Source organism: Leuciscus leuciscus (genome assembly GCF_965113295.1).
Source record: "Leuciscus leuciscus genome assembly, chromosome: 19".
Taxonomy (NCBI): Eukaryota; Metazoa; Chordata; class Actinopteri; order Cypriniformes; family Leuciscidae; genus Leuciscus; species Leuciscus leuciscus.
In genome coordinates this window covers 337,501-352,500 of record NC_138743.1, presented here as the reverse complement: position 1 = coordinate 352,500, position 15,000 = coordinate 337,501, and the positions used below count along the sequence as shown (strand labels likewise).

Below are 15,000 nucleotides of genomic sequence, written 5' to 3'. Positions count from 1 at the left end.
GGAACTCGCACTGCGTCCTAGAATGGTTTGGGGAACGTGACCGGTGTCTGAAGCACGTGTGTAAACGCCACAGTAACGATAGCCAGTGACAGCCTACTGGTGCGACCAGAGTATAAGATTTATGTTTGTTTTATTTATATAGATCTTTTAAAAACAGCAAACACAGCTGACCAAAGTGCTGAACAACACAAAAAAAACTAAGAAACAGGGCAAACCACACATTCATGACAGAAGCTCACAGTGAATTGAATGCCAAGGGAAAAAAATAGGTTTTAAGAGATGATTTAAAAACAATTAAGGACTGTGCCGATCTGATATATTTCCACAGCCTAGGCCTGGCAATAGCAAAGTCTCTATCTCTATTAAAATGCTTTAATCCCGATCTGGGGACAGAGAGTAGTCTCTTATCACCGGACCTCAGATTTCGTGTGGGATTGTATAGAGAGAGTAGCTCAGACAAATAGCTCAGTGCCAGAATATTTAAGGTTTTAAAAACATAAAGAAGAATTTTAAACTGCACAGGTAGCCAATGCAGAGATTTTAAAATTGGAGTAACGTGATCGAATTTACGTTTGCCTTTTTGCACTAATTGGAGACGAGCGATGGAGGACTTGGACAAGGCATAAAAGGGTGCCTGTAGTACACTTCTACAATTTATTTTGTCTTCAGGATCCGTTTGTTTATGTATGCGTGAAGACGATCACTCAGCCAAGTGTTTCAGGAAGTATGTGCCTCCGTATCAGAGACGACATTGTACGTTATGTGTTTGGGTAAGGAGCACACGTGTTCAGTTCTCCAGGGTGAGACGCTCTTTGTGATGTATTCGCAAGACTGACTGAAAGAGACAGGTAAGCAGCTTTTACTTCTTTGTTCTCACCTGAGGGATAGTAGTTTGCACTTGCACAAAAGTGTTCGGCTCTCGAGGGAGTCGAAGACACTCCCAGTGATGTGATTGTGACTGTTCTCTCGTGATTGATTGAGTAGTCGTAGAGTCTGGTGTTTGAGCGGAGCATGTTCGGCTCTCGAGGGAGCTGAACGCACTCTTTATGAAGCAGTCACTGTGATAAGCTCCTGTGTGGTTTATTCTCTCTATAGATCTGCCTCCTCTGCTGTCCAACACAATAGTAGAGCTCTACGGTGGCGATCTCTGGAAACCTTCAGGAAGCAGTTTTTCCGTCTAAGTTTGCGAACCCTTCCTGGTTGTAGGCATCTTCGTGAGTGCTGGAGTCTAGAGAGCCCTTTTTTCCTCGGGTTTGACTGAAGAGCAGAACCCTCCTCCTGAGTCGGGTCTTGAAGCAGGGTCCTCGATCTCAAGAACCTGACAGGAAGTGGGGTTTTTTGCCACAGTTTGCGAACCCTTCATTTGTGGAATGGCATCTTCGGGAATGTCTGGAGTTTTGAGATCCTACGAAGACATTTGTTTCTGAGTGGTCACAGCTGGTACTCAGCTGGCTCCCCTTAATGGCAATGTGTTCATGGTTGAGTGTAAGTGGAATCCTTAATAGTAGGATTCCCGACTCCCTATGAGAGAGCTTGGTTTGTTGTCGGAGTCTCAGATCATATTACAAGTTTTACAATGGTTGTCGTTAGCCTTAGCTGGTAGTTCCCATTGGTCATTTAGGAAAAGAATGGGGTAGAACCTTCCCGGTTTTAGGCAAGGTCCTCTGTTCCCTGTAATGAGCTCCTTCTGACTTCAGCATCATTCCATTATAGGCAGTGACATTGAGAGGTTTTGCTCTCTGTGAGCCTCCTTGTTAAAACGGTCTTTAAGGTGGGCATTGTTAGGCTTCCTCTCGCTCTAGAGAGTCGTCTTGCTGAAACCTCTGCTCCCCAGAGCTCTGCATAAGATAACTTCCAAGTTGTGTGACTCTCTTTTAGCAAAGAGCGTAGTTAGGCTTCCTTTTGCTATAGAGGGTCGTTATGCTGAAGCCTTTGCTCAGAGAGCTCTGTGGGGGCAGTGGACTGGGTTGTAAGCTCTTTTTGAGCTTCCCTGGTTAACTGTCCTCAAAGTGGGCATTGCTATGTCTTCTCTCGCTTTAGAGAGTCATCTTCCTAAGGCCTCTGTTAGAGCTCGGTATGGGTGGTCACTCCGGGTTGTATGGCTCTCTGTGAGCCTGCTTGGTGGAACCACACTCAGGGAAGCGTTGTTAGGTTTCCTCTCGATGTAGAGAGTTGTCATGCTGAGATCTCGTTCTCCAGAGCTCCGCCTGGATAGCAGTATTGAATTGTCAGGCTCTTTTGTGGGCCTCCTTGGTAGAGCGTAGTTAGACATCCTCTCATTTAGGGAATCATCTTGCTGTGGCCTCGGATACTATCAGGTCATTGGCTCTCTGTGAGCCTCCTTGATAATATTTACAGGGGTAGGCAAGTTCAGTCTGGAGAGCCGCTGTCCTGCAGAGTTTGACTCCAACCCTGAAAACTCCTCACCTGCCTGTAGCCTTAGTAATCCTGAAGGCATTGATTAGCTTGTTCAGTTGTGTTTTATTAGGGTTGGAGCTAAACTCTGCAGGACAGCGGCTTTCTAGGACCGAACTTGCCTACCCCTGCCCTAATTTATATTTTTATATTTTATTTTAGCAATCCTGTTTGATATTTCATATTTAATATGATTGTTCTATCTCACATTCCTCTTGAATTGACCCTTCTCAAGGGGTTTGATTGACAGGCGATCTGACCAATCATAATCCGCCATCCACCGAATCCGCCATTTTTGTCCGACAAAGCAGTCAAGAGAGTTAGTTGATTAACGTTGGAGGATTTGAACTTGAAAAACAGGTTAAAACAACATTTCTTCTTATGTTCATTCATGTTTATTTGATGCTATAAATGAACTAGAAGGAAGAGATGATTGGTTCACGAGCAACTTTAACTGAGGCTCTACAGCGATCTGTCAGACACATTAAAGAGCCACAAAACGGTATTTATTGTTTAAATTTCTTTAAAAAATTACCAAATTTGAAAGGTGAGACTTTGTTTCATATATAAAGTAAGCTGGTCTGTCCTGTCTGTCAGCGCGTTGTCAGTGTCCTCTCTGCTCCGCAATGTATTTTTCACTGTGTGAGAACATGGTGGGGCATGAGAGCGGTGTAGCTTGTTGGACATAGCAACAGTAACTAAAGGGGGCGGGTCTTTGCGAACGGTCAATTGCTGAAATTTTTTCTTTAAAGATCCTTTTGAGTCTATCACACATATTATAGTGTTGATCTTCAGTAATAAACAAAACTGAAAGATCACAAATGTAATTTTTACATGTCCAGAAAGTGATTGTGAGAGATGTTTGTCTGTGCTCAACTCAACTCAACAGATAATTGAGATAACTCAACAGATAATACCTTTCGCAATCACGTAAAAACCTCCTAACAATGACCCAAAACACCTTAACAACTGCATATCAACACCCTAGCAACCACAGAAAACACCTTAGCAACCACATAGAAACCTCCTAGCAATGACCCATAACACCCTAGAAACTGCATAGCAACACCCTAGCAACATCAGAAAATACCTAAGCAACCATATAGAAACCTACTTGCAATGACCCAGAACACCCTAGCAACTGCATAGAAACACCTTAGCAACCATAGAAAATATTTTAGCAACCACATAGAAACCTATTAGCAATGACCGAGAACAACCTATCAAATGCAGGGTGCAAGAGCATATGTCGTAGTTTTGATATATTTTTAAGATGGAAGAATGCGGTTTTACAGATGCTAGAAACGTGGCTTTCAAATGAAAGATTGGTATCAAAGAGCATACACACACACACACACACACACACACAGGTTCCTAACCGACGACGAAGACTTGATAGAATATCCATGAAGTGTTAGACAGTATTCTAGGTTTATACAAGCAGAGTTTTTTTGTCCAATAATTAGAAACTCTGTTTTTTTAGAATTAAGTTGAAGGAAATTACTAGTCATCCAAATTTTATGTAAGCTATACATTCTGTTAATTTTGTGAATTGGTAAGTTACCTCAAGGTGCGAAGAAATATAGAGCTGAGTATCATCAGCATAACAATGAAAACTAATGCCATGCTTCCTAATGATATCTCCCAAGGGTAGCATGTACAGAGTGAACAGCAACGGTCCTAGTACTGAGCCTTGAGGTATTCCATACTGAACTTGCGATCGATATGACACCCAGAACAACATCTATCTATCTGCATGACAAAACTAATTCAAACTTTCTTTCTTTAAACATTAAGTTTGTCTTGACTAACTTTTTTTTGATCTACTTAGCACATTTTTGTACAGTTGGTATCATATGTAGGGGGTTTCTGTCTTATTCTAAAGAACCTCTGATGGCTCTGAGTCCAAACGGAGCTTTATTGGACTATCGACGTCAGCGTGAGTGAGTGTCTGCGGGCGTATTGAAGTGACAGAACAGATCAGAGGTGTGAAGGCCTGTGTTCACATTCTCTTCAGATGGAGTCTGCTCAGTGAATGAGCTCGGAGACACTTGTATTAAAGAGATGGATGACAGTCAGTGTAATGCTCCTGTGAGGAGGAGACCGGCCTGTCCGGGAGATTTATTTCCTATTCCTGTGCTGAAGGAGTGTGACGTTTATTAGCTCCTCTGTTTCTCTTAACCTGACCACCTGTTCCAGCACTTCAGATCTGTTAAGTCAAAAACTTCATGTCTGTAGAGATCATAGATCTGAACGTGTTTCTATTTATGCACTTTTACTTTGTTCTACTTTATATTGTTTAACCTTTTATCTGATTCGATTTCAAGTTGAAGTGAAAATGTGAAAATGATCTGTGGATTCTTGTGCTTCACATTAAACATTGAGAATGTGGTTATATTGAGCTTTAAAATAGGCTTTAATCTGAAAAGTTGAGTTTAGTTACAGAAATAAACTCTATAGCACACCTAAGATCCTGTATGTGCTCTAGATCAGGCCAGACCTCTGTACTACCCTTCCTTCAGGTCATCTGACGTTACTTAAAGAGAACTAAAACTAAATGAGGTCGCAGAGTTTTTCTACTGCAGATGCAGGTCAAGATCACTGCGGCTGGCCACTCTTTACTGTAGTGTCACACACCAGTGGTTCCCAAACTGGGGTACGTGTACCCCTGGGGGTACGTGAGGTGACAGAAGACAAAATGCTGAGTCTAGCCATTCATTTAATTCTACCCTACCTTAAAATAATATCTAAACCGAGCATGCATTTCTAACTGGCAAAATACCGTAAATACATGACATACAATCAAATTACCTCATGTTTTGCGGTGAAAACTGACTGAATCCACACAAGCAGCGAGCATGTGACAGATAGCGTGCAGAGTATTGCTGCCTTAGCAAATCGCGTTCTCGACAATGCACCTCTGTAAAAGTGAGGATTTAGCACGTACTCACATGAAGAATAAATATAGACAGAGTGGATTGAGATTGATTTAAGACTTTATTCGATACAAAAACATACCCTGTGTGAGTTCTTGTATTTAATGTTGATAACGAGCAAGAATGCAATTGTTCACAAATATCCACACGATTGCAAACGAGACATTGATTATTATACAACAGTTCAACAAACGAAATATGCATTTTAAACACAGTACTGTCAGTATTTACTCTATTTTGCCAAGAAATAATAGTTCCATCGAAGGACACAGCAGAACTACAGCACACATCGGTGTTTCGTAAACAATTCTGCAGCTTTGAACGAATTGAGAGTCAATCATTCATGATTTGATGACTCGCTCATTAAGATAGTGACTTACCGCCACCTACTGGCGGGTTTAGTTTAATATTTAAAAGTATCACTTCGTTTTAACCATCATTGCATATTTCTCCATTGAACATTTTTTATTTAAAACATTATTTATTTTATAAAGTTATTCATAAAGGTTAAAAAAAAAAAAGCACTGGAAAATAAATGTAGGGGGCAAATATTGTCCCCTAATGAAAAAGGTATGACTGCAGTGGAAGTGGAAGAGAGGGGTACGCAGACGGATGTTAAACCCCTCAGGGGTAAGACACTCTAAAAAGTTAGGGAACCACTGCTCTACAGTCATCTCTAAAAATATAGTCTGACTCAAAGTACAGTCCTCTTTTAATATTTCATTATTTAACAATAATTGACACAATTTTTAACATTTGTCACTGTTGCTATGTGGTCTTAGAGTATCTTTAGTATGTTGCTTTGCAGTTGCTAAGGTGTTATCTTGCTGTCTGGTGTGAAAGAGTGTGATTGTATCTGTGGGATTGGTTTCACCTGTGTTAGTTCAGTCTGTACTGTATAGAAACTATGAAAAGACTTATCCAATGTCTGTTTTTCTTAATCTGCTCATGTAATTGTAGTGAGGTTTTGGATGACTATCAAGAGGGGAAGTTGGGAAAAACCTTCCGTTGGGCCTTTCAGCTTATGCCACTCATATATTTTGGGTCTGTTTCAGAGTTTTATTCCGCAGTGAGTCACGACACAGCTGTGTAACGTGCTTAAGCGGCAGTGGGATGAGATGAGCAATGCTGTGATTTATTCCGGCTGTGCTCGTGAGAGAACTGCTGCCAAAACGTCTTCTGATCGCACTCCCACTGCTGTTTGACTCTGTCAAAATATAGCACAATGTGGTGAAATGCTCTGGCCTGGACCTTCAAGTCTCTCACTGAATCTCCTGCCTTCTCTTTGCAGACCATTGTCCGCGGGAGCCGGCCGCCCAAGGATGCCTCCATCAACGGCCTGTTGGAGGAGTTTGACAGCATCTCCGTGACCCGCTCCAACTCCCTGAGGAAAGAGAGTCCACCTGGACCCCATCAGGCCGGCGGGAGCAAACCAGCGTCTGCGTCCACGTCTACTTCCAACACCGGTGGTCCAGAGGAGAATGGCTTCGGACACTATTATGGCCGTTTCTCGTGCGATCTGGACAGCAGTAAGGACTTCTCGCTTGACCCGTACCGGGTCCACGACGGGGAGTGGCCGGTCGGACGGCACTACCGATTCTCCCTCAAACAGAACGGCCATCCCATCCGGAGTCCCTTCTACCCCGACGCTATGCCGCAGAAGTCTTCAGACTATGCCAAGATGCCTCCGGACTACCACGCCTACCTGGAGAGCAAGATGCGTCTGTCCAACGACGAGATGGCCATGGGCGGCCGGAGGGAATACTACCGGGCCTCTCTGGGGGGATCCAGTCAGGATTACCGGGAACAGCCGCTGGGAACCCCGTCTCGGGTCTCCATCCACAGTGAGCAGATGACCTACCCCGACGGAGACTGGGGATACGGAGCGGGACTGAGAGAGGACTACGACAAGAGGCCCAAGTCCTCGTACATCAGTCAGACGAGCCCTCAGCCAGCGATCCGGCAGCGCTCCCGGTCAGGTTCTGGTCTGCAGGAGCCAAGCGTGCCGTACGGGATCAGCGCGTTTAAAGCGGCGCCGCAGGGGCCGTACAGCTCGTACACGTACCCAAGACTGTCAGAAAACACGTCTGCGATCGTCATAAGCAAGGTAAAGAGAAACTAAGCGTCCTGATGAACAGATTCTAATGATGGCGTGTTCACATTTTTCTCTCAGGGGCATCATGTCAAAATGACACAAATGCATTATTTCTGCATATGCATTTAAGTCTGCGTGCAAGTTTGTGTTCTCGATGCGAAAGAAACCCAGACTTACCAATAGCATTTTTCTGTAAATTCAAAACTTGCACCTTGGAACCTGTTTCAGATTTTGCGTTCTCAAGCTCCAAACACTGTTGTGTGTGAATGAACGGCCAGAACACACTAAAAGTTTCTGTCTTCTGTGAGAACGGTGTGTGTTAGCTGCCCCTAAGTTAATAACTAATGATCTTTACAACGGAAGTGAATCAATCAAAACTATTCTAATTTATTCTAGAGCTGCTGTAAAGCCTAAACAATCTCTGTTACTGTAATCTCCTATTATCACTGTAAAGCTGCTTTGAAACAGTCTATATTGTTAAAGCGCTGTATAAATGAAGGTGACTAGACTTGACTTGTAGTGCTTTATACAGTACAGATGGTTTCAAAGCAGCTCCACATTAATAAACAGGAAGATAAAAGATTTCCTCAAAGATGAGCCACGTTCAGATTCTGCTCTACAGAAGACAATAGAGTCATTATCCAGTTCATGTTCTGTTCTCATCTCAGTGTCAGAGCAGTCAGATCAATACTATTACTGAATATTACATGACATTTTAAACCAAACCTTTAGTCAAATGTGGCTTGTCTCCTCAGAGATCGTTTCTGGGCTAATTTTGGATTAAAAGGCTCCATAGAGATCAATTGTCAAGTGAAGTCACCTTTATTTATATAGTACTTTTTACAATACAGATTGTATCAAAGCAGGTTTACAGGGATAACAGGAAAATAATGCTACATTTTGTGGCAGCAAAAATGCCTAATCATTAAGGATATATATATCTACATGCATTTATTCTGCAGATGCTTTTACATTGCATCAATGCTCAGTTCACACACTTCCCGTTCCCGTATAAATGCCGCATTGTTCCCAGTGGAAGCTTCCCAGCGCTGTGTAGAATTAAAGATTGCAGTGGCCGTTCTGCAGACTCTGTCCGCTTCTCACCCGCAGGCTGCGTAGGGCGTATTATCTCCCAGGTCGCATCACTGCTCGGGCTGTGGCGCTCTGATGCTCCGCAGTGATGGATCTCGTGTCAGTTCTTAATCTACTCTCCCATGAAAAGAGCGCGGCCGGCGGAGACATGGAATTACTCATGAGAGCGGCACAGGAATCAATTAATGGAACAGTAGCAATCTCCCAGATAACAGCGGCTCATCCCAGACCTTCATTTAAACGCGCGCTGGCTGATGTGTCTCCTTTTAATTCACAAATATTGCTAAAGAAGTGCGCTAGGCCGCTTCCTCGAGAAGTCTTCAATGTATTGCAACAGAAATGGCAGAATTTGCAAGATTTATTAACAAAAAAAAATGCATATTGTTTTTTATTTAGTCTTACAGTCACAATCATCATGATCCACAAATGTCCTTATCATATCTTAGTCAAGTCATCTTTATTTACATATTTATTTACTCTTTATACAGTACAGATTGTGATAAACAGGAAAATGATACGTGTGTATCAGTCAGTTCAGTGTTGATCCAGTTCCGTTGTAAAGATCATCAATTCTTAATTTAGTTCATTTCATCTCTACAGCAGTTCTGTAGAAAACAGTGATGTCATCATCAGCTCAGTTCAGTTCAGTCAGATCAATAGTACTGCTGAATATTAAGAGTCCCCAACTAATGAAGCCAGATAACATAATGAAGCATGTGTCATAAACTTCGATGACACTGTCATGAACACTAATTTATTTTAAAAAGCATAAATTAAATTCAGTTCATCCAGTATGTTTTTAAAAATCTAATTTCATAATGTTAATAAATTATTGTCATTTTCTCTTATTTCACCGATGAGAATTTTGTATGTAAATGTGCCTAATTGTCAACAAGAGTTCCTCAATAAGGCTTCATTCTCTTTATACTTTATAGTTTATTTCTCTTTTGATTTTTGGGGTCAGATATTGTTCATTTACACAGGGTTGCGTTAGAGAGCGTTTCAGGGACGCTTCTACTGTACGTTGACTGTACTGAGTGTGTGTTTTGTTGTACGATGTGTTTCGGAGCGCTCAACACATTCAGGCTGCGACTCCCATCAGTCCCGGCTCACCGACGTCATGATGAACCTCTTTCTTTCTCATTCACCTCGACTCGGTCACTTTCAGCGAGCCGAGCGCTTTGCTGACGCTGTTGGGAACGGCGGGCCGTTAAAGGCCGACAGCTCGGGGACTTGGGAACTCGGGCACGCACACACTCATTGTGATGAACTGATGTTGTGGCACCTTCCTTTTCTGCAGGCCTTGCATAAAAGCCGTGGCGCGTTGTTCCACCACAGAATTCAATTTCACACTCCAGTTGGGTTCTTGATTACGCTGCCAAATTCAGATTAATGTGCATTTAACGAACATGGATCAGCCAGCGGTGCCGGTTTGGAAAGGGGGTCTCGGGACTTCTCCGGCCCATAAACACCCTCGCCGGGATGATTGATTAAACTAGTCCACCGGCGTAATTACACACCGCCAGCTTCCTCATCACGAGCCGGTTAGAAGACGATCCGTGTTGTGTCATCTTTTTGTGTTCTGGGCGTGGTGGGAATAATTCAATCTGCCGCCCACCGTGACCCTGCAGATCAGGAGCGTACAGTGTGACGTGGAGGACGAGAGCGCATGAGAGTCTCTAGTGCACTGCTTTACTAGAATCATATGCAGTCGCAGTTTAAAACAATGTTTTATTCATGCTGAGAAGATCTCTTACTCAGTTCCATATATGTGTAGTAAATACACTACCATCCAAAAGTCTGGAATAATTAAGATTGTTAATGTTTTTTGAAAGAGTCTCTTCTGCTCACCAAAACTGCATATATTTGACCAAAAATACAGTAAAAATAGTGAAATATTATTAGAATGTAAATATATTACTATGTGAATATATAGTAAAGTGTAATTTATTCCTGTGATCAAAGCTGAATTTCAGCATCATTACTCCAGTCTTCAGTGTCACATGATCCTTCACAAATCACTCTAATATGAGGATTTGATGCTCAAGAAACATTTATGATTATTATCAGTGTTGAAAACAGTCCGTGATACATTTTATTTTTCTTTGATGAATAGAAAGTTCAAAAGAACAGCATTTATCTGAAATAGAATCTTTTGTAACATTATAAATGTTTGATCATTTATCATGATGTAATGCGTCCTTTATGATTAGAAATTTAAAAATATTACTTACCCCAAATTATATGAATGGTAGTGTATCATAGATTCCACAAAGATATGATAGGTTTTTTACCATTGAATAAAAGTGTTTCTTGAATGTTCACATTCGACGGTTTTGTACATGATTCCATGATTTCTGAATCCAGGTTAAGTGTGATTAAAGGTGTCGTCCCGCTGTGACATTGAGCTCCAGTTTGAGGCGTGTTCCCTCAGTAGACAGCATCTCTGTGATGAATGAGCTGTTCCAGCCTGTAATGAGGAATCATGAGCTCGTTCTCCTGCTCTATGAGTAGGGTTGGGTATTGTTTGAATTTTGACGATTCCGATTTTGATTCTGCTTATCGATTCCTAATTTCCATTCCAATAAGGTAAAAAAATTATAAAAAAAACAGATATCTTTCACATTTAGTCTTATTGTTAAACATTCAATTGTATCTGAATATCATGAACAAAAATCAACAGGCTAAAGAACACTTACACAAGAAACTTTTTCCTATGGTTTAAAAATACCATAGAAAAACAACTAGCCGAACTAATATACATTTCAAACATTATTAAAGACAAGTAAACATTCCGTAATTAAAAAAGAACAAATAAAAAATCAGCAATCGCAACAAATAGATACAATTGAACAAAGATTGATTGAAATAAACAGTGTTTTAAGATTTTCAGGTATTCTGGTACAGAAACTAATCAAATTTAAAATAACACTGGACTTTATAAATAAAATACATTACAAGTATAGTTACAAAAGTTATTAAGTCAAGAACGAGTAAATTTTCTCTTTGTCTTTTGTTGTTTGATTAGTATTATTATAGAGACGACGAATATTTGTATTATTATAGAGACGACAGGAATATTAGTGTTATTATAGAGATGGCAGGAATATTAGTGTTATTATAGAGCAGGAATATTAGTGTTATTATAGAGATGACAGGAATATTAGTGTTATTATAGAGCAGGAATATTAGTGTATTATAGAGCAGGAATATTAGTGTTATTATAGAGCAGGAATATTAGTGTATTATAGAGCAGGAATATTAGTGTTATTATAGAGACGACAGGAATATTAGTGTTATTATAGAGCAGGAATATTAGTGTATTATAGAGCAGGAATATTAGGCTGCTGTCACTTTAAGAACTGCACAGATCCAATATACTGATACACATGAGAACAGAAAACATCTCACACTTGAATGGTTTAAAGTCATATTGAAATGCTCACAAAGGAATCGATAAGAGGAATCTAATTTTTTATTTTATAACAAGTATCTGATTCCTGACTTCAAGTATTTTGGCCCATCAAGGATTTTCCATCCCAATCCTATCTATGAGTTTGCATTATTCAGTGCTAACGTGTGTCGTTTGAATCGAACAGGGCGACTACGAGCGAGTCTCTCGGGACGGGAGTCCACAGGTGCCGTTGGGCGAGTCGTATCCACGCATTCCCCTCAAACTACCTCAGAGCCACGGCAAACCCTCGTACCCGGCCGGTTTCCAGTACCCGCCACCCTTCCACTACAAGCCGTCTCCGTACCAGCACCCGCCGTCCCAGCCCAGTCCTCCCTACACCCCCCAGGGGGTGCTTTCGCTCTCCCAGCCCAGTCCTCCCTATACCCCCCAGGGGGCGCTCTCGCTCTCCCAGCCCTCCTCGCCCTACACCCCTCCCGGAGCCTATCCTCCACCCAGCTGGGGCTCCAGCTCCGAGACGCCCCCCTCCAGGGTGTCCCACGAGCAGTTCCGGGCCGCGCTCCAGCTGGTGGTGAACCCCGGAGACCCGCGCGAGTATCTCGACAACTTCCTGAAGATCGGAGAGGGATCCACGGGGATCGTGTGCATCGCCACCGAGAAGCACAGCGGGAAGCAGGTGGCCGTGAAGAAGATGGACCTGAGGAAACAGCAGCGGCGAGAGCTTCTGTTCAATGAGGTGAGCGCAAACCTTTATTTCCAGGTGTAAATTTGCGATTATGGAAAAATGCCTGCTTGTTCCTAGTGCTGCACAATTTGGCCAAAGTTTCTGAATATATATATATATATATATATATATTATACAGTGCATCCGGAAAGTATTCACAGCACTGCACTTTTCCACATTTTGTTTCATTACAGCCTTATTCCAAAATGGATTGAATTAATTATTTTCCTCAACATTCTACAAACAATACCCCATAATGGCAACATGAAAAAATCACATGTACATAAGTATTTACAGCCTTGATTGCAGTCCACCTGTGTTAAATTCAGTTGATTGGACATGATTTGGAAAGGCACACACCTGTCTTTATAAGATCCCACAGTTAACAGTACATGTCAGAGCACAAACCAAGCCATGAAGTCCAAGGAATTGTCTGTAGACCTCTGAGACAGGATCGGCCAATACCATCCCTACAGTGAAGTAGCATCAGCTGTGGGGGTGTTTTTCAGTGGCAGGAACTGGGAGACTAGTCAGGATAGAGGGAAAGATGAGGGACTGGGTGACTAGTCAGGATCGAGGGAAAGATGAGGAACCGGGAGACTAGTCAGGATTGAGGGAAAGATGAGGAACTGGGAGACTAGTCAGGATCGAGGGAAAGATGAGGAACTGGGAGACTCGTCAGGATCAAGGGAAAGATGAGGAACTGAGAGATTAGTCAGGATCGAGGGAAAGATGAGGAACCGGGAGACTAGTCACGATCGAGGGAAAGATGAGGAACTGGGAGACTAGTCACGATCGAGGGAAAGATGAGGAACTGGGAGACTCGTCAGGATCGAGGGAAAGATGAGGAACTGAGAGACTCCTCAGGATCGAGGGAATGATGAGGAACTGAGAGATCAGTCAGGATCGAGGGAAAGATGAGGAGATTAGTCAGCATCGAGGGAAAGATGAGGAACTGGGAGACTAGTCAGGATCGAGGGAAAGATGAGGAACTGAGAGATCAGTCAGGATCGAGGGAAAGATGAGGAACTGGGAGATTAGTCAGGATCGAGGGAAAGATGAGGAACTGGGAGACTCCTCAGGATCGAGGGAAAGATGAGGAACTGAGAGATCAGTCAGGATCGAGGGAAAGATGAGGAGATTAGTCAGGATCGAGGGAAAGATGAGGAACCGGGAGACTAGTCAGGATCGAGGGAAAGATGAGGAACTGAGAGATCAGTCAGGATCGAGGGAAAGATGAGGAGACTAGTCAGGATCGAGGGAAAGATGAGGAACTGGGAGACTAGTCAGGATCGAGGGAAAGATGAGGAACTGGGAGACTCCTCAGGATCGAGGGAAAGATGAGGAACTGAGAGATCAGTCAGGATCGAGGGAAAGATGAGGAGATTAGTCAGGATCGAGGCAAAGATGAGGAACCGAGAGACAAGTCAGGATCGAGGGAAAGATGAATGTACAGAGATGTCCTTGATGAAAACCTGCTCCAGAGCTCTGGACCTCAGACTGGGGCGAAGGTTCATCTTCCAACAGGACAACGACCCTTAGCACACAGCCAAGATAACAAAGAAGTGTCTACGGGACAACTCTGTAAATGTTGTCATTATGGGTTATTGTTTGTAGAATTTTGAGAAAAATTATTAATTTAATCCATTTTGGAAAAAGGCTGTAACAACAAAATCTGGAAAAAGTGAAGCACTGTGAATACTTTCCGGATGCACTGTATATAATTAAAATATTAAGCAGTATACAAAATATTACTGTTATAAAAAATGTAAATAAATATAAGAATTCAATTTTACAGTACAACATTTAGGTCTGTCTTAATTTCTTTATTTTCAAATATTAAACCATTGAGATTTTTTTTTTGTGTTGGAAAGTCGTTGTGAAATGAAGGTTGCGCTGGTCTTTTCTTCTCTATTGTTCCGCATATCCAAGTGAAATACTTCAGAAACAAGAACAAATGTGGGCGGGGCTTGATTGTGTCTGTGGGGAATTGATTGGTTGTGGTTTGCTAATCGACACCGATGGGTCATGAGCTGCTGGCGTGTGAATGAACACAGTGCTGAAACACTGAAACACACAGTGCACATATTTACTTCAGCTTTTGCTGTAATCATGTCTGATCGCAGGTGGTCATCATGAGAGACTACCATCACGAGAACGTGGTGGACATGTACAACAGTTATCTGGTCAGTGATGAACTCTGGGTAGTGATGGAGTTCCTGGAGGGCGGAGCCTTGACTGACATCGTCACACACACGAGGTAAGAGGAGCGTTTCGTCCAATCAGATCCTCTGTTTTACACCAATTGATTTGAATCATTGATCTT

General features: G+C 42.3%; 1 protein-coding gene across 3 annotated transcripts in view; it reads left to right on the top strand.

Annotated features, from left to right (window-relative positions):
• pak5 (p21 protein (Cdc42/Rac)-activated kinase 5) overlaps positions 1–15,000 on the top strand; it is a 73,441-nt gene that overhangs the window by 50,819 nt on the left and 7,622 nt on the right. For all 3 annotated transcript variants that reach the window (XM_082147177.1, XM_082147179.1, XM_082147178.1), the window contains 3 exons: positions 6,643–7,458; positions 12,138–12,686; positions 14,801–14,934. In XM_082147177.1, the coding sequence (XP_082003303.1) occupies positions 6,643–7,458; positions 12,138–12,686; positions 14,801–14,934 (1,499 nt within the window). The remainder of the gene's footprint in view (positions 1–6,642; positions 7,459–12,137; positions 12,687–14,800; positions 14,935–15,000) is intronic.